At 52.6% G+C, this 20,629-nt stretch overlaps 1 protein-coding gene across 3 annotated transcripts in view; it reads left to right on the forward strand.

Moving 5' to 3' along the window:
• Positions 1-19,145, forward strand: part of RPS6KA1 (ribosomal protein S6 kinase A1) — a 39,007-nt gene extending 19,862 nt beyond the window's left edge. For all 3 annotated transcript variants that reach the window (XM_059376761.1, XM_059376762.1, XM_059376760.1), the window contains 15 exons: positions 319-356; positions 704-846; positions 1,212-1,282; positions 1,557-1,645; positions 2,663-2,727; positions 2,997-3,099; positions 4,536-4,666; positions 5,986-6,111; positions 6,330-6,419; positions 6,785-6,943; positions 15,957-16,118; positions 16,351-16,427; positions 16,658-16,775; positions 17,699-17,836; positions 18,175-19,145. In XM_059376761.1, the coding sequence (XP_059232744.1) occupies positions 319-356; positions 704-846; positions 1,212-1,282; positions 1,557-1,645; positions 2,663-2,727; positions 2,997-3,099; positions 4,536-4,666; positions 5,986-6,111; positions 6,330-6,419; positions 6,785-6,943; positions 15,957-16,118; positions 16,351-16,427; positions 16,658-16,775; positions 17,699-17,836; positions 18,175-18,297 (1,633 nt within the window). In that variant the 3' untranslated portion in view covers positions 18,298-19,145. The remainder of the gene's footprint in view (positions 1-318; positions 357-703; positions 847-1,211; positions 1,283-1,556; positions 1,646-2,662; positions 2,728-2,996; positions 3,100-4,535; positions 4,667-5,985; positions 6,112-6,329; positions 6,420-6,784; positions 6,944-15,956; positions 16,119-16,350; positions 16,428-16,657; positions 16,776-17,698; positions 17,837-18,174) is intronic.
• The last annotated feature ends 1,484 nt before the right edge of the window (positions 19,146-20,629 follow it).

A 20,629-nucleotide genomic window follows, 5' to 3' on the forward strand; every position in this document is an offset into this window, starting at 1 on the left:
ATTAGGCAGACCTGAATTCGAGTCTTATCTCTACCACCTGTTAGCTCTGTGACTGTGTAGGGTTACTTAACTTCCCTGAGCTTTAGTTTCCCCAATTGTTGCAGTAGGGCCCTAATAGTACCTACATCAGCCCGTTGTTCCAAGGATTAGCAAAGAAGGCAGGCAACACCTCTGCTCCATCTGCGCCATCTGCCTCTCCTCAGATCGATCTGGGTGGGTCACCTTCTCTGGGCTAGGCCCACCCTCCATAGCCCCCCTGGTGTCACAGATCCCAAGGGCCACAGCTGAAGGGCCTGACCCCGTATCTCTCCATTACAGCATCCTTTTGGACGAGGAGGGCCACATCAAACTCACTGGTGAGTGGAGGGCCCCTGCTCCCCCTCCTCAGGTCCCAGGGGAGGGCGGGATGGGCTCTTGAGAGGCCTGGGCTGAGAACCAGGAGATCCTTCCTCAGAGGCTGTGCCACGCCCTTGGAAGTGGTTAGAAGCCGAGGCCCTGGACTTGGATGGCCTGGGTGTGAACCCTGGCTCCCCACTAGGTAGCCTTGAGCAAGTCACCTAACGTCTCAGGGCATTAGCCTCCTCCCGAGTGTCACGGGGGTGATGCCTCAGGCCTGTGGGCAGGGGGGTTGGGTGTGCAGGGGTTGGCAGCAAGGAAGGCAGGAGGTTCCTAAAGATGTGTCCTCTTGCCCTCCTTGCCACAGACTTTGGCCTGAGCAAGGAGGCCATTGACCATGAGAAAAAAGCCTATTCCTTCTGCGGGACGGTGGAGTACATGGCCCCCGAGGTTGTCAACCGCCAGGGCCACACCCACAGCGCGGACTGGTGGTCCTATGGGGTGTTGATGGTGAGTGCCCAGGCAGGGCTGAAGCGTTCAGCCCATGTTGCAGGCCTCAGTTTTCCCATCTGTACAGTGAGGGGGTTCATAGTGTCTACGACTTCCTTCTGTCTTCTCCCCGCCAAGCTGCCTCACCCTTCCCGCAGGCACAGGTTCCTTCCTTGGGAGGAAGGAATCCCCCAGCCTCAGCCCCCTAGCACTGCTTTCGGTGTTCTGATTGGAAGGAGAAAGAGAACTGGTCACAATTCCTGATCCGGGGGGCCCTGCCACAGTCCAGCAAGAACCCGGGGAAAGGAGCTGAGTGGCCCAGGTGGGAGGAGGTGGGGGACATGGGAGATGGAGACCAGAGCCTCACAGACCCTTGTCCTTTGCAGTTTGAGATGCTGACCGGCTCCCTGCCCTTCCAGGGGAAGGACCGGAAGGAGACCATGACGTTGATTCTGAAGTAAGCACCAGCCATGCCCTGACACTTCCAGGGCTCCCCTGATGCCGGCCCTAGCCTGGGGGCCAGAACAATACCCTGTGCCTGCCCCAGGTTTCCCCATTGAGACCCTCCCCTGGGATAAGCCTTATGCTTTCCCGGGCTTGGGAGGGGAATCCCTGAGTTAGTTGATGGTTTGTCTGGATTGAGCTGGAAATTCAACCTAGTCAGAACGGGGAGGGGAGACAGGGCCTCTGGGCACGGACTCAGCCCTGATGAGACCTGGGGGCTATTTTAGGGCGAAGCTAGGCATGCCCCAGTTTCTGAGCACGGAAGCCCAGAGCCTCCTGCGGGCCCTGTTCAAGCGGAATCCTGCCAACCGGCTTGGTAAGCAGCCCCAGCTCGGGAGGGGAGCGGGCCACAGCTGCAGCCTAGGCCACAGAGCCACATCTGGGCTGAAAGGGGCTGTTGTCCTTTGTGTGGGCAGACAATGCCGCGGGCCACCCTGCTTTCGGGCTCCATGTGTGGTGTTTGTTGCGGGGGGTGACCTGTGTGTAGGGGGAAGGCAGGAACTGAGTCATCCCCACTCTCCCTGGGGACAAGGACAGAGCCGCCCCCCCCCCCGCACCCCCCACCCCGCCCAGCTCCTTCGCCAAGGCTGCTGGCACAAGAGAAAGTGTGAGCTCAAGAGGCAGAAGGCTCAGGTCCCAATCCTGGCCCCGTGTCAGGTCCTCACCGCCCCGCACACAGCAGTCCCTCCATAAATATTTGTTGAATGAGCTAAGTGACCCAAGGAAGTTGGCTTCACCTCCCAGAGTTCCGGGTCCTCATCTCCACTGGAGATGATGCTCACGAGCCCTGCTGACTAAGTGAGGTTGCATGAACATGCCTGGTGCGTAGTAGATGTTCGGTATGTCTCGGCTCCTTGGCTCCTGGGTTCCTCTGGACCATGACCAGCTTTGTAAGGTCCAGTCTGGGTCCCTGGGGTTGGATGGACTGAGAGTTTGCCCAGTGGCATTCAAGGACATAGGATAAGAGCAACAGAGAGGAGGCCTGGCTGGAAGGGAGATGGGGGGCTTTTGCAGATCTCAGAACAAGGCCAGTTTCTGTTCTGTATGGCCTAGGGCAAGTTGTCTGACTTGCTGGTTCTTTCTTCTTGTGTTAGTACCCTGCAGCTTGATCATAAGGGTCTCCAGAAAGTGGAAAATGCCAAGTGGGCAGTAGGCCTTTGGGGTGATGGCTGGGTGGATTTGGGGCAGGGGGAGCCCATTGTCCCCCATGCTCCCAGTAGGCAGCTGCAGCCACTGGTCCCAGACCACGCAGGTCTGGGTCACACAGCAAACAGGATGGGTATCTGGGGGCTTGGATGGTCCAGGGGCAGACCCTTCACCTGGGTTCTTTCAGGCTCCGGCCCTGACGGGGCAGAGGAAATCAAGCGGCATGCCTTCTACTCTACCATTGACTGGAATGTGAGTGTGTCTGTTCACCCCAGAGCCCCAATCAGGGCTTCGCCTGTGGTTGGCCGGGAGGGGGGGGGCTTCTACCAATCAGGGCCCCAGAGATGGAGCAGAGGGTGACAGCATGGCCTCGGAGGCAGGGCTGCCCTCCCAGGGGCCAGCAGTTGTGCCCTTCCTTGTCTGGATAGCCTGTGCTCCAAGCCAGTTACTTCTCCCACCTGAGGCTCTTGGTGGGATGTTGGGGGTGCCATGCTGACTGGGGTGCCCGCCTCCCCTTGTAGAAGCTATACCGTCGTGAGATCAAGCCGCCCTTCAAGCCAGCTGTGGCACAACCTGATGATACCTTCTACTTTGACACTGAGTTCACGTCCCGCACACCCAAGGGTGCGTCTGTGGTCCGGTTTGTCTTGGGCTGGTGCAGGAGGGAAGAGGGAGTCGGGGGCCCCTTGGGATGGAGGGGTGGCCAGAGACTCAGGCAGGCCTAGGCATGTAGGCAGACCAGAGAGTAGGTCTCTGGCTCTTTGTCCCTATCTTATTCGGTCTGACTCTCCCACCCCAGGGCTCTGTAGGCTCTTTGTATCTGGGTGAGGGGGTAGAGGGGTGGGTGGTTAAGGCCACAGTGGAAAAGTCAGGCTCCCTGCCCCGGGCGTCCTCCAGCCCACTGGGAAGACCGAACACAGGAGGCTCACATTCACGTCAGGGCTAAAGAATCTGACCCAGCAAAAACATGAGGTGGAGAGAGTCTGGCAGAGCAGAGGTGACAGCACCCACAGGTCAGAGCAAGTGTGGGAATTGCCTTTGGCTGTTCTGATCGCTGGACCTCAGTATACTCAACTTCAACATGGGCTCAACCACAGACCCACTCGGTTCCTGGGGTTACTGCGAGAAGCCAAAGAGGGGGCTTCTGAGATGGAGTTAGATAAATCCCAATATATTGGCCAGATCCTGAGGGGGGAGTGTTCGTTCTGGAAGGATTCGCAGATGGATGAGTTTTAGCAGAAGGGGTGGTCTTTTCACTGTGGCTTGCACATCTCTGATGTCAGGGAGCTCAGCACTTCTCCAACAGTTTGTGCCATCTCGATTGCACGACGTGTCTGACCCATCTGTACCTGGTTCCTGCTGTGTGTGCCAGTGGTCAGCCACGGGGGGCTGGCCCTGCCTTCCCATGGGTCCGACTGTAGTTGGGGGGGGGGGATATGAAGACTGCGGGGCAGTGTGACAACTACAGCTGCACGGGGGTGGGGAGCTGGAGGAGCAGCCTCAGGCAGAGTTTCTCAGAGGGGAGCGTGACAGCCGAGCGTTGAAGGACTCAGAAGCCTTGGAGTACCCGGTTTGAGGGAATAGCACGTGCGGGGTCTCAGGGTCTCCTTTGAGGACCTGGGGAGTCCGGTGAGGCTGAGCTGCAGAGCAGGGACGGATCACAAGGCCGAGGAGTTGGGCTTTCTTCCGAGGGCAGAGGGGAGCATTTGAAGGGTTCAGGCGAGGGGCGGATTTGTAGTTGGGACTGTCCGTCCTGGTGCTGCACAGAAGATGGACCTGAAGGAAGAGGGCCCGAGGGAGGAGGCCTCCAGAAAGGGATGGAGTATCTTGGCTTGGGCCACACGCCCAGTGTAGAGGGTTTTTTTTTTTCTGTTTCTTGTGTTTCAGGGCTGGGCTGGTCTGAACACACATGAACTGAGGCCTGGCATGAGTGGCCTGCCCAAGCCCCCTCATAGCCAGCTATTGAGGCAGGCCTGGAAGCCCCGTGGTCTCCCTCTGCTGAGCTGCTTCCGGGTCAAGGGTGCCTTTTCAGGGTTACACACCACCTCTCACCCCCACAGACTCCCCGGGCATCCCCCCAAGCGCTGGTGCCCATCAGCTATTCCGTGGCTTCAGCTTCGTGGCCACTGGCCTGATGGAAGACGATGGCAAGCCTCGGGCCACGCAGGCACCTCTGCACTCAGTGGTACAGGTGAGGGAGCAGGAGATTGCTGCTCTATTGTCTTTTCTACCTGGAAGCCACCGGGGCAGAATGGCTAAGAGCACGGGCCCTGGAGTTCAAACCCTGACTGTCACCACGAGTCCGTTGGGCCCCCCAACCTCCTTGGGCCCCAGTTTCTCTGCTTGGATGGCAACATGGATTGAAATTTCCCAGCACAGGCCCGGAACGTTGTAGAGCCTAGAAAAATTAATGTAAGAGGGTGCCTAGGGTGGTGGCGCTGTGGGGTGCCTGGCAGGAAAGGGGGGCAGAGGCCTCATGTTTTCTCACGTTTGTCCTACATGAGTGCACTTTCCCAGCTCTGTGGGAAATTTAGAATTGGGAATCCCGAGTGTAGACGCTAGAGCTCATGGCCTGGGTTCAAAGCTTCCAAGGTAAGGGACTTTGAGGGAGACTTTTACCTTCCCAGGGCCTCCGTTTCCTCAGCTATAAATGGGGCTGATGAGAGAACCTTTCTCCATAGGTTGTTGTGTGTGTAGAGTTAAGGTGACTCTAATTTATTATACAGCTGGGACATCTTTGTCCAAGACAAACACTAAACTAGACAGGATACAAGGACGACAGGCGTGAACCAGGACTGTCGGGGCTTGTGGTCCCTGCTGGAGGGTGCTGAGAATAGTGCCAGCCCCGTGACCAAGTGCTATAGAGGCATTTGCTATTGTTAGTGGTTCAGAACCTTAGGATGCCTCATGACGTGGGCTCTGACACCCCAGAAGGGGGAGGCAGCTCACCCAAGTTCACAGGAAGTGGCAGAGCCAGGGACCTAGCTCAGGGCTCCTATGTCCCTCAGACCTGCCCAGCTTTCTCAGAGCCACAGGCCTCTTGACCTGTGTGGGGCGGCTGTGTTGCCTATCCCCGTCACCCAGGCCTGACCACGCCCAGAGCCACGGCATGTGCCCATATAGAGTAGAAAACGGAGGCCCAGTGCAGGGCAGATTCTTTTTCTTTTTTTTAAAGATTTTATTTATTTGACAGACAGAGATCACAGGTAGGCAGAGAGGCAGGCAGAGAGAGAAAGGAGGAAGCAGGCTCCCTGCTGAGCAGAGAGCCTGATGCAGGGCTCGATCCCAGGACACTGGGATCACGACCTGAGACGAAGACAGAGGCTTTAACCCACTGAGCCACCCAGGCACCCCTGAGCGTGGCAGATTCTTGCTTGAGGTTACAGGATGTGGCTCCAGGCCTCTGGCTCTTGCCTGGTGCCACCTCCACCGAGCCAAGGCCGTGGGAGCTGGGGGACGAGCCCTGCATTCTAGAGCGGAGAGTCAACCCAACCTGTTGGTTTCCTGCAGCAACTCCATGGGAAAAACCTGGTTTTTAGCGATGGCTACATCGTAAAGGAGACGATCGGTGTGGGCTCCTACTCCGTATGCAAGCGCTGTGTCCATAAGGCCACCAATATGGAGTACGCTGTCAAGGTGGGCCTCTTGATTGTGTCTTAGCCAAGGCTGCTGGGCTGGGGGAGGCCAGTGTAGCCGTGGCCCTTTGGTGGCGGAGGGTGGGTGCCTTGGGCTCTGCAGGTGGGTGAAAGGTATGTGGCTGAGATTCCCCCCAGGCCCTGCAGTGTGGGCTCCGTGGCAGGGAGGGACTCCGGGGAATGTCCCCCTGATTTTGCCCACGTGCCCCCTTTCCTCAGGTCATCGACAAGAGCAAGCGGGATCCCTCGGAAGAGATTGAGATTCTTCTGCGGTACGGACAGCACCCCAATATCATCACTCTGAAAGACGTGAGTGGGGGAGGGGCCTTGAGACCGGGATGGAGGCTGGGGCACTCAGCTCTGGGATTTGTCTCAGGACTGCCATTCCTTTGACTTCTGATTTTCCTCTGCTCATGGGAGGGAAGGATCTTTGTCCCTCCAGTCTGGCTGTGCCCCAAGGCCCTCCACTTCAGACTCGGGCATTCTCTGACTGCTTTCCTGCCCCTTGGGGGACCAGTGCCAATATCCTCCTGTCTGGGGAGGACAGGGGCCCAGAGCACAGAGTAGAATACGTGTGAAGGCTCCTGTCCTTCTTCCCCGGCCTGGTGAACGGGTAACCAGGGGGCCCAGGCTGGGCATGGACGGGAGGGCCCTGACACTGAGCTCTCTGGCAGGTGTACGATGACGGCAAGCACGTGTATCTGGTGACAGAGCTGATGCGGGGTGGGGAGCTGCTAGACAAGATCCTGCGGCAGAAATTCTTCTCCGAGCGGGAGGCCAGCTTTGTCCTGCACACTATTAGCAAAACTGTGGAGTATCTGCACTCCCAGGGGGTAAGTCTGGGGTAGGGGGCAGCCAGTGGGGGTGGCGGGCTGCCAAGGGTCTCACTGTCAGTAGAGTGCATGAGCCACGGGCTGGCCCAGGCTGTAGCCATCTTCAGGCAGCCAGCCAGAGGGGAGACGAGGGATGGTGGGTGGGTAAGTAGACGGATGTAAGGAATGGAAGGAGGAAGACATGAGGCCAGATGGTGAAAAGGAATGTTTACACAGTACTTGCTGTGTGCCAGGCACCATGCTGAGTTCTTTCCTTACATTATCTCAATTGCTTTCCACAACAACCCTATGAGGTGGGTGCTGTTATTGGCCCCACTTTGCAGGGAAGAAGAGCAAGGCTCAGAGATGTGAGGTCACTTGCCCAAGGTCACACAGCCAGGGAAGAATAGAGCCGGAGTGTCCAACTGAGGAGTGAGGTTGGGGAACTGCAGGTAGGGTATGGGTTTTTCTGTGAGGAAGCAGCCGGGTCAGCCGGAAGCTGAATCTGGTTGTGGGTTCAGCTGCTAGGACAGAGGAACTGGATGTAGGAAGAGATGCTGCTGGAAAGATAGCAGGTGCTCGAGAAGTGTTTGTCCAAACCATACGATGTGGCCTTCATCATCGCATGGGGTGGAGGTAGAAAATTTCCTGTGGTGTGAATTGAAGCTGAGAACAGAGTTAGCATGAGTTTCTGTCTGGATGAGACAAGGTTTTGGGGTGCTTCCAGACAGCTTGGGGGTTAAGAAGGCAGGTTCTGGAATCCGAGGATTGGCTGTGTCCAAGTACTGTGTATACAGCTGGGAAGGCCTCTCACCTCTGAGCTGTTTCCTCCTCTGCGAGCTCAGGATAGCCAGAGCAGCCACTTCGTTGTGCTGGGAAGGCACCATAGGCCAGGCAGCCCTGCAGGAAATGCTGCACTGGGAGGAAGAGGGCCAGATCGTGGCTATGGCTTTCTTTTTTTTTATGATAAATTATTAATGTATTATCAAAAATTTTAAACATATACAAAGCTATGAGAAAAGTATAATGAACCTCCATATACCCATCACCCAGATTAAAGAATTGTTGAGATTTTTATCTCTCTTTTTCTTTTTTCTTTCTTCTTTCTTCTTTTTTCTTTCTTCTCTTTTTTCTTTCTTCTCTTTCTTTCTTCTCTTTTCCTTCCTTCCTTCTTCCTTCCCTCTCTTTTTTTGTCGTTACTGAAGAATTTCTCCCACCCTTTTATTGAGGAAAACGTTCCAATCTGTAGAAAAGTTAAAAGAATCTTATAGTGAAAACCATTTCCCTTCTAGTGTCATCAAATCCTAACAGTCTGCCACATTTTTTGACTCTCTGTTTCTGCCTTTGTCTCTAGCTCTATATCCTTTTGTCTGGATGTAAATGTGTATTTTTACAGGTGCCTTTGAAAGGAAGTTACAGACATCATGACATTTGACCCATAAATCCCTATAATTAAAGTATTTTAAAGCATATCTCAGAACTCATATTATCTTATCTCTAAAAAAGATATTTTCTTTCATAACAGCTCTCAAAATTAACAATTACTCATGTTCACATGCTACCTAGTCAATAGGTACATTTCTCTATTGTCCTTTCAAAAAAATATTTTTGCCATTATTATACTGGAATCATAATCTCTGAGAGATTTACACTTTTCATTCACTTTTTAAACCCCTTAAATCTCTTTTCAAAAACAGAGATAAAATTTGCATACAGTAGGTCTTAAGTGTAAACCTGATGACTTTTTTTTTTTTTTAAGATTTTATTTATTTATTTGATAGAGAGACACAGCCAGAGAGGGAATATAAGCAGGGGCAGTGGGAAAGGGAGAAGCAGGCTTCCTGCCCAGCAGAGAGCCCGATGTGGGGCTCCATCCCAGGACCCTGGGATCATGACTGGAGCCGAAGGCAGATGCTTAACGACTGAGCCACCCAGGCACCCCAAACCTGATGACCTTGTTGAATGTATACATCCATATACCTCTGTAGTGAAACCTCCTTTTTTTAAAAAAAAAAAAAGATTTTATTTATTTATTTGACAGACAGAGATCACAAGTAGGCAGAGAGGCAGGCAGAGAGAGAGGGGGAAGCAGGCTCCCTGCGGAGCAGAGAGCCCGATGCGGGGCTCGATCCCAGGACCCTGGGATCATGACCTGAGCTGAAAGCAGAGGCTTTAACCCACTGAGCCACCCAGATGCCCCGAAACCTCCCTTTTTTATGCCACAGACTAGTTGAAGAGATCAATTCTGGGAAATGTCCCACATTCTGAATGTGTTTGTTTGCTACCTTATGACATCATTTTTTAAAAATATTGTTTTGTTTTAAGATTTTATTTATTTTTGAGAGAAAGAGAGTGTGAGCAGTGGGAGGGGCAAAGGGAGAAGCAGGATCCCCCCTGAATGGGGAGCCCAACTCAGGACTCTATCCTAGGACCCTGGGATCATGACTTGAGCCAAAGGCAGACGCTTAACCAACTGAGCCACCCAGGCTCCCTATGGCATCATTTTCATTGTTTTTTTTTTATTGCTTCTATTCTTCTATTTCTAAAGTCTTTTTTTTTTTTCTGCCAGGCTGTAATTAATTGTAATTAATGCCCCACTCCTCTCCCGGCCACTGGTAGGCTGGATCCGCCATTCCCGCACGCAGGCACCCCCTATTTCTAAAGTCTTAATCATATCCTGCTTTAACTTCTTTTCCGAAGCAAGGAGTTAGAAAACACTTCATGGGAGGTGCGGTGTGTACTTGATATGGCATGTCACTCCGAGCCCAGCGTCAGTGAGTGAGCCTGGCGGGGTGTTGTAAAGACCCCCACCAACCTTCCGTGCAGTGTTTTCATCCTCTCAGGATCTTCGGCCTGCATCAGTCATTTCGCTGGGGTTTGCAGAAATGGCAGTGTCTGATTATGTCTAGTTTATGGGAGGGGGTTCTTTTGTAAAAGAAAAAAAAAATCTGAGCTTCACTTTGGTTACCACATGTACCAACCGTTTTAATGGTCATGTTTGAAGTGGTTTAGGCTTTTGAAATGGCCAGTGCAAATAGACTAATATTTAAATATGTCAGGTCAGATAGTAAATGTTTCCTTTTCCTGTTTTGTTCTCAAGTGAGTACTAGTTAAAGTCACCCCCAAGAAGGTTTAGAAGATAGAGCCAAAGCAGGGAGTTTCCAGTGGGTCAAGCTCAAAGCAAGGAAGAACTTTCTAGAGCAAGAGCTGCCTTCTCTACCAGGGGTATATAAACTCCCAAGTACAGACAGCTGCGTGGGGGGTGTGGCATGGGAGGACATTGTCTCTTTCCCACTGCCGTGAGTCTCTGGGTCTCTGAAGTTTCTGGCGCTTTCCAAATACCAGGGGAGATGGGGAGGAAATGGGAAACTGAGGTATTTGGAGGGAGATTCTTTGAGCTGATTGTGAACTGGCAGTATCTGTGGTCTAGAGGCTGGGACTCTCCTAAGGGGGATGGAAAGGGGATAACCAGCAACAGGGTCCCCTGGGATTTTCTATCTGTTTTAATGTTATCTTTTTATTGAAGTAGGACATAAAAACACAAATCCTAACGTACAAGTCAGTAAATTTTCCGAAAGTGAACGCACCTACATAATCAGCACCCAGATCAAGAATCAAAGCGTTTCCAGTTTCCCCAAATGTGTTAATATCCCTGCCAGTCCCTGCCCCCTTCCCAGGGATGACCATTCTAAGCTGACTGCTGACAGCTTCGATTCATTTTGCCTGCCTTTGAATTTCACGTGCACACCTTCTGTCGTATCCGGCTCCCACCACATCACACACTGGCCTGCACGTGGTTGTGAGGCCGAAGCTCCCTGATCCTCATTGCGGTGTAGCTTCCACTGTGTGAACAGACAATGCCTTCACGGTCTCTTCTGCTGTTAATGGACCTTGGGTTGTTATCAGTGTTTGACTATGACAAGTAAATAATGCTGCTGTGACATTCTAGCGCTTGTCTTTCGGTGACCACTCATGTGCGTTGTGACACTGTGTGCACACCAGCAGCAGACCCTCTGGGTTGCAGTGTGTGTGTGTGTGTGTGTGTTCATGTCTAGTAGGTGATGCCAGACAGTTCGTCAAAGCTCTTTTGCCCGCTTACAGCCCTTCCAGAGCATGTGGGAGTTTGGGTCCTTGGTGATGCTCAGGCTTATGCAGGGCTGTAATCCCAGCCCTTCCGGTAGACTAGACGGGGAGGGCTTTCTCGTGGTGGTTTTCATTTGCATTTCCCTGGTGACCAGTGAAGTTGAGCCCCTCTTTGTGTGTTTATTGCCACTTTGGACAGCCTCTTTCATGAAATGCCTGTTCAAGTCCTATGTTTATTTTTAAAAATTGGGTTGTCTGTCTTTTTCATCTTATTTGCGAGAGTTCTTTGTGGAACACATGGAACCCTTTTAAGCCCAGCTTCCCTTGTGCTGCCTCCAGAAGGGTTCACTGTGCCCGGGGGAGCCTGTTTGAAAAGTCAGTAGAGAGTGACACTTTGGCTTCTCTGTTTGACGGATGATTTACATAGAAGAACTTCACTTCTGTGTGTGTGTGTGTGTGTGTGTGTGTGTGTGTGTGGCTGGTCCCAGGCGCCTAAACGCGCATCCTCTAGTGATGGGGACCGTGACAGACGTGTGGCTGCTAACGGTAGCTGGCGCCACACAGCAGTTCCCACAGGCTAGACAAAGTTCTTTTTATTTTTATTTTTAAGGATATATTTATTTATTTATTTATTTGACAGAGAGAAAGAGAGATAGCAAGAGAGGGAACACAAGCAGGGGGAGTGGGAGAGGGAAAAGCAGGCTTCCTGCTGAGCAGGGAGCCCGATTCGGGGCTCGATCCCAGGACCCTGGGATCATGACCTGAGCCGAAGGCAGACGCTTAACTACTGAGCCATCCAGGCGCCCCCTGAGTTCTAAGCACGTTACTTATCAACTCACTTAATTGTTCCGACAGACAGTTGGGAGTTCGGTACTGTCATTATGCCCATTTTATAAGTGAGGGAGCTGAGGCTCTGGGAGTAAGTAAAAGTCTCCTCGCTAATCTGGCTTCCCGGTCCTCTAGTCTCTCCTTATTGTCCTTTATTTAATCTTTAAGTGCTTCTTTTTTCTTTCTTTCTTTCTTTCATTTTTTTTTTTTTTTAAGATTTTATTTGTTTCAGGGCGCCTGGGTGGCTCAGTGGGTTAAGCAGCTGCCTTTGGCTCAGGTCATGATCTCAGGGTCCTGGGATCAAGTCCCGCATTGGGCTCTCTGCTCAGCAGGGAGCCTGTTTCCCCCTTTCTCTCTGCCTACTTGTGATCTCTCTCTGCCAAATAAATAAATAAAATCTTTTAAAAAAATTTTTATTTGTTTCACAGAGTATGAGCACACAAGCAGGGGAAATGGCAGGCAGAGGGAGAAGCAGGCTCCATGCTGAGCAAGGAGCATGATGCAGAACTCGATCCCAGGACCCCAGGATGATGACCTGGGCCGAAGGCAGACACTTAACCTGAGCTGCCCAGGCGACCCTTTAAGTGCTTCTTAACAAGCACGCACTGTATCTGAATGTCCAGCACGGTGGTGGCTTCGGCCCCGAGAGTGCTGGAGTTACAGGGCCATTTCCCAAGCCCGGTGCTAAATATTCCTGGTACATAACTCATATGCTCCTTCCTCCCTCAGCACTATCACCAGCCCCATTTTCCAGGTGAGAAAACCGAGACCTAGAAAGGGTAAGTGACATGCCCAAGATCACACAGGCTGTTAAAGTCAGGATTTGCACTCTGCCTGACTGAAATCCCAGCTCTGCTAGAGGCCACAGCCTACTGCTCCTCTGTGGCTACATTTGACTGTGTCCATATTTTATTTGGCCTGCAGGCCGTGGGGTGTTTTTTTTTGCTTTGGGTTTGGTTGAGTTGGGTAATTTGGCTCCTTTTGAAACGTGGGCCTGAGGTGCTGCGCGGGGATTGTGGGCTGGAATGGGTCAGGTCGCAGCTGTCCCTTTTGACTGGTTGGCCTGGCTCCCCCTCCCCCCACACACACACCTAGTGACAGGAGGGATGACATCAGAATCAGCGGGAATGGGGGGCTTCCTGCCGTAGTGAGCCACCATCACCTGGAGGAGTTTGGGGGCAGGATAATGATCAAAAACTTTCATATCCCAGTTTTCCAAAAGTGTCATCTGTGTCACACCAACTGCAAAGACTGGAATTAAGGTCAGAGACGGGTTCAAGTTCCACCTCTGTTTTTTACTTGCATGACCAAGTCCATTCTCTTCTCATAGCCCTGGTTTCCTTCTCTGGGGAACAGGGCCAGCAGTCCCTGCCCTGTCTGCTGACCTAGGTATAACCGGCAGCGCCCCCGTGAGCTTTTGGGCAGGGGAGTTCTTTGGAAACCAGGAAGATCACTCATACTGGGTAGTCAGTGTCCTCAGCCCGGCTGAGCGTCCCTGACTCCTGGGAAGCTAGGCTGGGCCTTCCTCAGGGAAGAGTCTACGTTTGTGGGGTCTGGCTCTGTCTTTGGGGCCATGTGATTGGATTAGGAAGGACAGAGCCCTAGGAGCTGGTCAGGCACGGCCCAATCAGGGGCTGCCCAAGAGCTTGGCTACAACTCATGGGTGTCATCCCGACACCCCTGCCGGTGTAGACCTCTCCTCCTTATCTCGCTGTTCCCTCTGGACGTGGACTGTCCTGGGCCAAGGCTACCCTCCAGCCTACCCACCCCACAGGCACCTGCTAGTGGGCTTGGGGCTCAACTGGGATTATGAAGGGGCCATCTCATAAAGCCAGCTAATCTGTGAGAGCTAACCTCACCTGCAAGATCTCCATGTGTTTCAGAGGCGGGTTTGTTCATTCATTGTACACAGTTCACTTCGCCCTTGCTCAGTGCTGGGGGTGAGCAGCTGTTCCACAGACATGGTTATTTATGGTCAGATGAACTTTCATTGGCCTGAGCTTAGGACTAGTGAGAGGTTATCGCAGACAGTGAGGCTACAGTGGATAACTGAGCCTCCTACACCGGGTGGGGGACTTCGGGCTTTATCCTGCAGGTAGTAGGGAGCCGCCAAAGGTTTTTGAGAACACCTTTTTAGCTCATGGGAGAAGGAGCAAGAGGGTGAGACCGAGTTTGTTGTGAGATATGTTGGGTTCGGGGGTCTATGGAACATTCAGTGGTTGCTATCTGGTAAGCAGCTATATGATTCTGGACTCAGAAAAGTTCTGGGCTAGGGTCTGTGATCTGAGGTTGTTGATAATTAGGTAACGGAGGAGTGGCTCTACACAGAACCCTGCAGAGGGAGCAGGGAGGATAGAAAGAGGAGTGGGTCAGCCCTCAGACTTCAGGGGAGCAGGGGGGCGCCAGAGGAATCATTTGCTTTGGCCTCAGTGGTAAGTGTCATTCAGGCAACAGGTTCCTCGAATACCTGCTGCATGCTATCAACTATTGTAAATGTTGAGATACAGCAGTGAATGAAACACTCATGAAACTTACATTCCAGTGGCTGGATTCAGAAAAACAATTAAGTACATACTGTGTCAAATGGAGGTAAATGCTATGGGTAAACATAAAGCAGAGTGAGGAGACTAAGGGGTACTGGTTGGTATTTGCTATTTTATATGGAATGATCCAGAGAATTCCTCACTGATAAGGTAACATTTGAGCAGGGACCTGAAAGAAACAAGAGAATGGGCCAGGCAGATGCCTGAGGCAGGAATGTTCCCAAAAGTGGGAACAGTGAGTTCAAAGGTCCTAAGGCAGGAGTGTGCTTGGCATGTTGAAGGAAATGCAAAGAGGCTGGTGTAGCTGAAGCTGTGAGCAAGGAGGAGGGTGCTACAGGACAACAGAGTGCAAGAGATGTGGATGAGTGGCAGGGGAAAGATCAGGTGGGGCCATGTAGCATTCGTAAGGACTCTTAAAAGGGGAAGCCTTGGAGGGGTTCCAGCCAGGATGACATGATCTGACTTATATTTAACAGGGTCACTCTGGCTGATGTATGTATGTATGTATGTATGTATGTATGTATTTAAATGATTATTTATTTGATTATTTCTTTGAGAGAAAGAGAGAGCTTGCAAAAAAGCAGGGGAGCTGCAGAGGGAGAGGGAGAAGCAGGTTCCCCACCGTGCAGGGAGCCCCACATGTGGCTCAATTCTAGAACCCTGGGATCATGACCGAAGCAGAAGGCGGATGCTTAATGGACTGAGCCACCCAGGTGCCCCTGACTGCTGTATTTAGAACAGACTGTAGGGGGCAGGGGAGAAGCAGGGAGAACAGTTAGAAGGCGGTTGCTGTAATACTGGGGAGGAATGATAGTGTTCCTGGTAGGGATCAGTGTGCTGCCCCCTACACCTCCTACACCACGTGGGGGACTTTTCAGCCTCCTACACGTGCCCCCCACGTGGTGTAGGGGTTGAAAAGGGTTTGGGCTCTGGATATATTTCAGTGGTAGAGACAGCAGAGCTTGCTGATGCCTTGATTGAGGAATGTAAGGGGAAAAAAAGGAATTGAAGGGGTACCTGAGTGGCTCAGTCGGTTAACTATCTGCCTTCGGCTCATGTCATGATCCCAGGTTCCTGGGATCGAGCCCCAAGTCAGGCTCCCTGCTCTGCGGGAGGCCTGCTTCTCCTTCTCCTTCTGCCTGCTGCTCTCCCTGCTTGTGCCCTTTCTCTGTCAAAGAAATATATAAAATCTTCAAAAATTAAAAAAAAAAAATAACAGAGTAAAAAAAGAGGAATTGAGGAGGACTCAGGATTTTGACTCAAGCCATGGGAAACATCGGCGGAGTTATCGTTGGGAAAAACTGTGATAAGCACATCTGAGGGGAGAAAAGGGCAGAAAAAGCAGAGTCTGGTGTGGACACGGGTGAAATTAGGACTGCCTCACAGGCATCCCCATGAAATTCAGATCAGCAGTACCCTTAGCACCAAGGGCCCCATTTCAGCCCCTTCCCTTCCTCTCAGATTCTGGGTCCTTCTGTTCCTCTCTGAGCCCGTCTTCCTCACTCCCTCATCCCTGGCAGTTGACCTGGGTCACTAGCAGCCTGCCCACACTGAGAACTGACCAGACCCTCTGCCCCTAGGTTGTTCATAGGGACCTCAAGCCCAGCAACATCCTGTACGTGGACGAGTCTGGGAATCCCGAATGCCTGCGCATCTGTGACTTTGGCTTTGCCAAGCAGCTGCGGGCTGAGAATGGGCTCCTCATGACACCTTGCTACACTGCCAACTTTGTGGCACCTGAGGTGAGTCGTGCCAGCCTCCTTACCTGCGAGAGGAAGGGGGCCTGGCATAGGAGGCCTTGTGCCCCTTTTACGGAGGCCCCACGTGGTCCAGGATTCCAGTCTGTATGGTTTTGGCTTCGGTGCCCAGGGAGGTTGGGATCCTTGTCCTACCCTGGGGAGCAACCTGCAAGCATCTGGGGCCACTTGCCACCACCCCAGACTAACCACCCTCCCCTGCCTTCCTTGCTGCCAGGTGCTGAAACGCCAGGGCTACGATGAAGGCTGCGACATCTGGAGCCTGGGCATTCTGCTGTACACCATGCTGGCTGGGTGAGCGTCCCCTCTCCCCTGACCCTACCTCCAACCCCAGTGCACAGGCGGGGCTGGTGCTTGGCTGATGGGAGAGATGAAGCCCCACCTCAGGAAGGTCTGAAGATAGGGATGTGGCCCTGCCCTGGGGAATACCCAGTCTGAAGGGAGAAACACAGCTCCCTACCCCCACCCTGAGCCCAGGATGGGGGCCAGAGGCTCTGGCCAAACTTTTCTGGACTTCTCTCCAGATACACTCCATTTGCCAACGGACCCAGTGACACACCAGAGGAAATCCTGACCCGGATCGGCAGTGGGAAGTTTACCCTGAGTGGGGGAAATTGGAACACCGTGTCAGAGACGGCCAAGGTGAGTCCGTGAGGCCCAGCTTATTTGCAGTGGGGAGGCAGCTTCCCATCCTGGGGCTTTTCAGCAGTTGGTGAATAGGTAATCTGCAATCTTGTTTCCGCAAGCGGAACGTTCCACAAATCCCTGTTGCTGTACTTCTCCAAGTGGAAGCTACCCAGGCAGACTGCCTTCCTGCCTTGTTTGGACAACCTGGTGACCATTCACGGCCCCTCCCATGTTCTAAGCCCTGTGCAGGGGGGACAGAAGGCTGCGTAATCACAGCCCTTGCCTTGTGGGAACTTGGTGTATCTCCCCAGAGATACAGGCCTGCATACAAGGAACAGAAATGCCAGGCCACAGAGAAAGGCAAATTCTTCTCCAGGGCTGCAGGCATTGGAGGCATGGAGCAGTGCTACTGACCACGTCAAGCAGAGAGGCCTCATAGGAGGCAACTTTTGAGCTCTCTGTATTACCAAGCTTCCAGCTATGGGAGCCTCTGTGCCAGACAAAAGGTTGAGCCATTAATGAATAGTACCTCATATCAGCCTTATGAGGCAGATAGTGTCATTCTCCCTCTTTCTCAGAGGAGAAACTAAGGCTCAAAACATGGAAGCAATTTGCCCAGGATACTCAGTCGATCAGCAGAGGAGTTCAAGTTTTGAACCCGAGTCTATCTGATCTCAACTTTAGGTTCTCCTCACCTTCCTGCATGGCTTCTAGAAGGTGAAAGAGAAGGGAAAGAACATTCCAGAAAGAAGTCCCAAAGAAGGGCCTGTGCTTGGGGAGGCCTTGAAGTGATGTGGAAAGTGGGTTACAGGGGCTGCTGGAAGGGTTCAGGCTGAAGATGGTGGGAGATGATGGAAGTTGGCCACTTGCCCATTTCTCATCAGAGGAACCCAGGTGTGTGTTCCTCCCAGCAACCCTCTTGTTTGCCGTGCCCCCAGGACCTGGTGTCCAAGATGCTGCATGTGGACCCCCACCAGCGCCTCACAGCTAAGCAGGTGCTGCAGCACCCGTGGATCACCCAGAAAGACAAGCTCCCGCAGAGCCAACTGTCCCACCAGGACCTACAGCTTGTGAAGGTATGGCCACTCCGGGCTGCTGGGCCTCTGGTGGCCCAGGCCAGGGTTCTGTGGGCCAGAACCCGGGTGGCATAGCCTATACATGCCATATCTATTTGCCCTTAGGGAGCCCCAGTCTAATATGCAAGGGTGTCGTTGGTCCTCTGGGGGACATAGGCTCTGACCTCTGAAGCCTCCAGTCTAATGGAGGAGGCAGGAGGTCAACCATGACAGACCACCAAGGCTGGCTTGGCAGGGGACTGGGCGGGTGTGGAACACAAAGCAGCTGGGAAGCACATGTTCCCGCTCCCACCTGTACCCCCAACTGTTGTGATCTGACCTCCCACCTTCTCTCCCAGGGAGCCATGGCAGCCACCTACTCTGCACTCAACAGCTCCAAGCCCACCCCTCAGCTGAAGCCCATCGAATCATCAATCCTGGCCCAGCGGCGGGTGAGGAAGCTGCCATCCACCACCCTGTGAGAAGCCACGTCGTTCCGGCCACAGGGCGGTGCTAGCTTGATGGAGGCGGCATACTTCCCAGATGGAGCAGGCCTGAGTCCCAGGGCCAGAGGGAGCAGAGCCCTGAGGGGCCCAGGAAGCAGCCAGCCCAGGTCACCCCCACTGAGGGTGTGAGAAGTGCCTTCTCCTTTCCCGGGATGGACTCTTCTCGGCTCATGCTCTGCTGGTTGAAATCAGTTCACTGTACAAACTCATCTTTTTTTAAGGAAAAAATGGCATCAAACGCCATGGATTTTTTTACAAGATCCATTTGCCTTTCCGGGAATGGAAATAGTCAGTGCGGCCCCAGGAGGGGCACTGCATCACACCAGGGCTCTCTGCGGCAGAGAATCCTTAGAGCTTTGGCATCTACCCCGGGGCCCCCCACGAAGGGCCATCCGTAAGCCATCTGCACATACCTCCAAGGCAGTCCAGCACCACCTTCTAGAGCCCTCGGCTGTTTAGTGGAACTTGCTCTACTCACGGTCAGCTCCTTTTCCGTTCTGTTCTGCTGGGGGGCGGCGGGGTTGGTCTAAACCTCTTCCTGCTAGAAGAGAGGACCAGGACCCTGTGACCCGCAGCTCAGGCACCAGCATCTACACCGGCCCCGCCAGGTGGTTCCCTGCAGGGAGATTGGGAAGCCCCAGGAGGAGGACCCAGAAAGCACTTTTGGGCTGACTCGTGTTGGAGTCTGCTCCGGACAGAGTTCACGAGAGGCCTGTGGGGCGGGCCGAAAGGTGCAGGGGCTCTTTTTCATTTCTTCCTCAGCTGGTTACTCAGGGTTCATCTGTCCATGGCCTTTCTAATAAACTTGCAGTTGAGTTGAAGCACACTTGCCTCCACTTTTCATCCCTGAACTTCCCCTCTCTGCTACTGGGTGTCGAGGACTTTGGCAGCAACAAGAAATGGACCAGAGCCAATGAGCTCAGCTGCTTGGAGCTCAGGTCGTTTGGGGAGCACGTGGGAGTCCCACCAGCCCCTTCTTACACATCTCTGCCAGGGGATTCCGTTACGGTATTAATAAGATTAATAAGAGTAATAATATTATTAGCCACCAGTGACCAAGTACCAGGCACTGTGCCTGGGCCTTACGTGTGTATCTCATTTAATCTTAACACAGTGAGAGAAATGCTAGTCTATGATTAACTGTGTTTATAGATGGGGAAACACAGGCTCAGAGAGGAGAATGACATTTGTCCCCAATAAGTATTTTCTGAGCACCCACCATGGCCCTGCTCCAGATACTGGGGAAACAAGGAGAAAACAAGGTCATTGTTTTCACGGGCTTTTCCTCCTAATAGGGGCAATGGACAATTAACAAACTGAGGTCAGCTATGGGAAGACACATGCAGAATTAAATTGGGGTACAAGATGGCATAATCAGGAAGACCAGTGTGGGGAGGTGACCCAGAAGCTGAGACTAAATGATAAGGGGCTCTCTAAGACTGGGAGGCAGGGCAGACTCAGGAGGAAAGCAGCCTGGGCATGCTCAGGGTGGGACCAAAGGGAAGCCGACGGGGCTGTGACAGGGCCAGGGGTTTGCATGAGGTGAGGCTGGAAAGGAAGGTGGGGCTGCTCATGCCAGGCTTTGTGGCCCAGGGTAAGGGGTTTGCATTTGATTCAGAGGAAAATGTAAGCTCCTAGTAGAATTTAAGCAGAAGAGTGACGTGATTTGATTTACATTTTTTTAAAAGATTTTATTTATTTATTTGACAGACGGATATCACAAGTAGGCAGAAAGGCAGGCAGAGAGAGAGGAGGAAGCAGGCTCCCTGCTGAGCAGAGAGCCCGATGTGGGGCTCGATCCCAGGATCCCGGGATCATGACCTGAGCCAAAGGCAGAGGCTTTAAACCACTGAGCCACCCAGGCGCCCCTTGATTTACATTTTTAAAAGATGGCTCTGACTAACGTGCCAGTGGCTCAGATATGAGATGAAATGGCCTAGACTAAGACGGGAGGAGAGATGGGGACGAAGGGAGCAGGTATATGCTTTATAGGTAAAACAGCATTTGTTGGCAATTTGGATAAAGAGGCTAAGAGAGGAAGAAGAGTCTTACAGTATCTTCCATATTTTTGACTTGAACAGTAGAACACTGAGGGAAATGTGGAGGAACAGGTTTGAGAATTCTGTGGGAGAGAATTTTTTTTTTTTTTTTTAAGATTTTGTTTATTTGACAGAGAGAGAGAGATCACAAGTAGACAGAGAGGCAGGCAGAGAGAAGGGGAAGCGGGCTCCCTGCCAAGCAGAGAGCCCGATGCAGGGCTCGATCCCAGGACCCTGAGACCATGACCCAAGCTGAAGCCAGAAGCTTC

This window comes from Mustela nigripes, chromosome 14 (assembly GCF_022355385.1).
Source record: "Mustela nigripes isolate SB6536 chromosome 14, MUSNIG.SB6536, whole genome shotgun sequence".
Classification (NCBI taxonomy): domain Eukaryota; kingdom Metazoa; phylum Chordata; class Mammalia; order Carnivora; family Mustelidae; genus Mustela; species Mustela nigripes.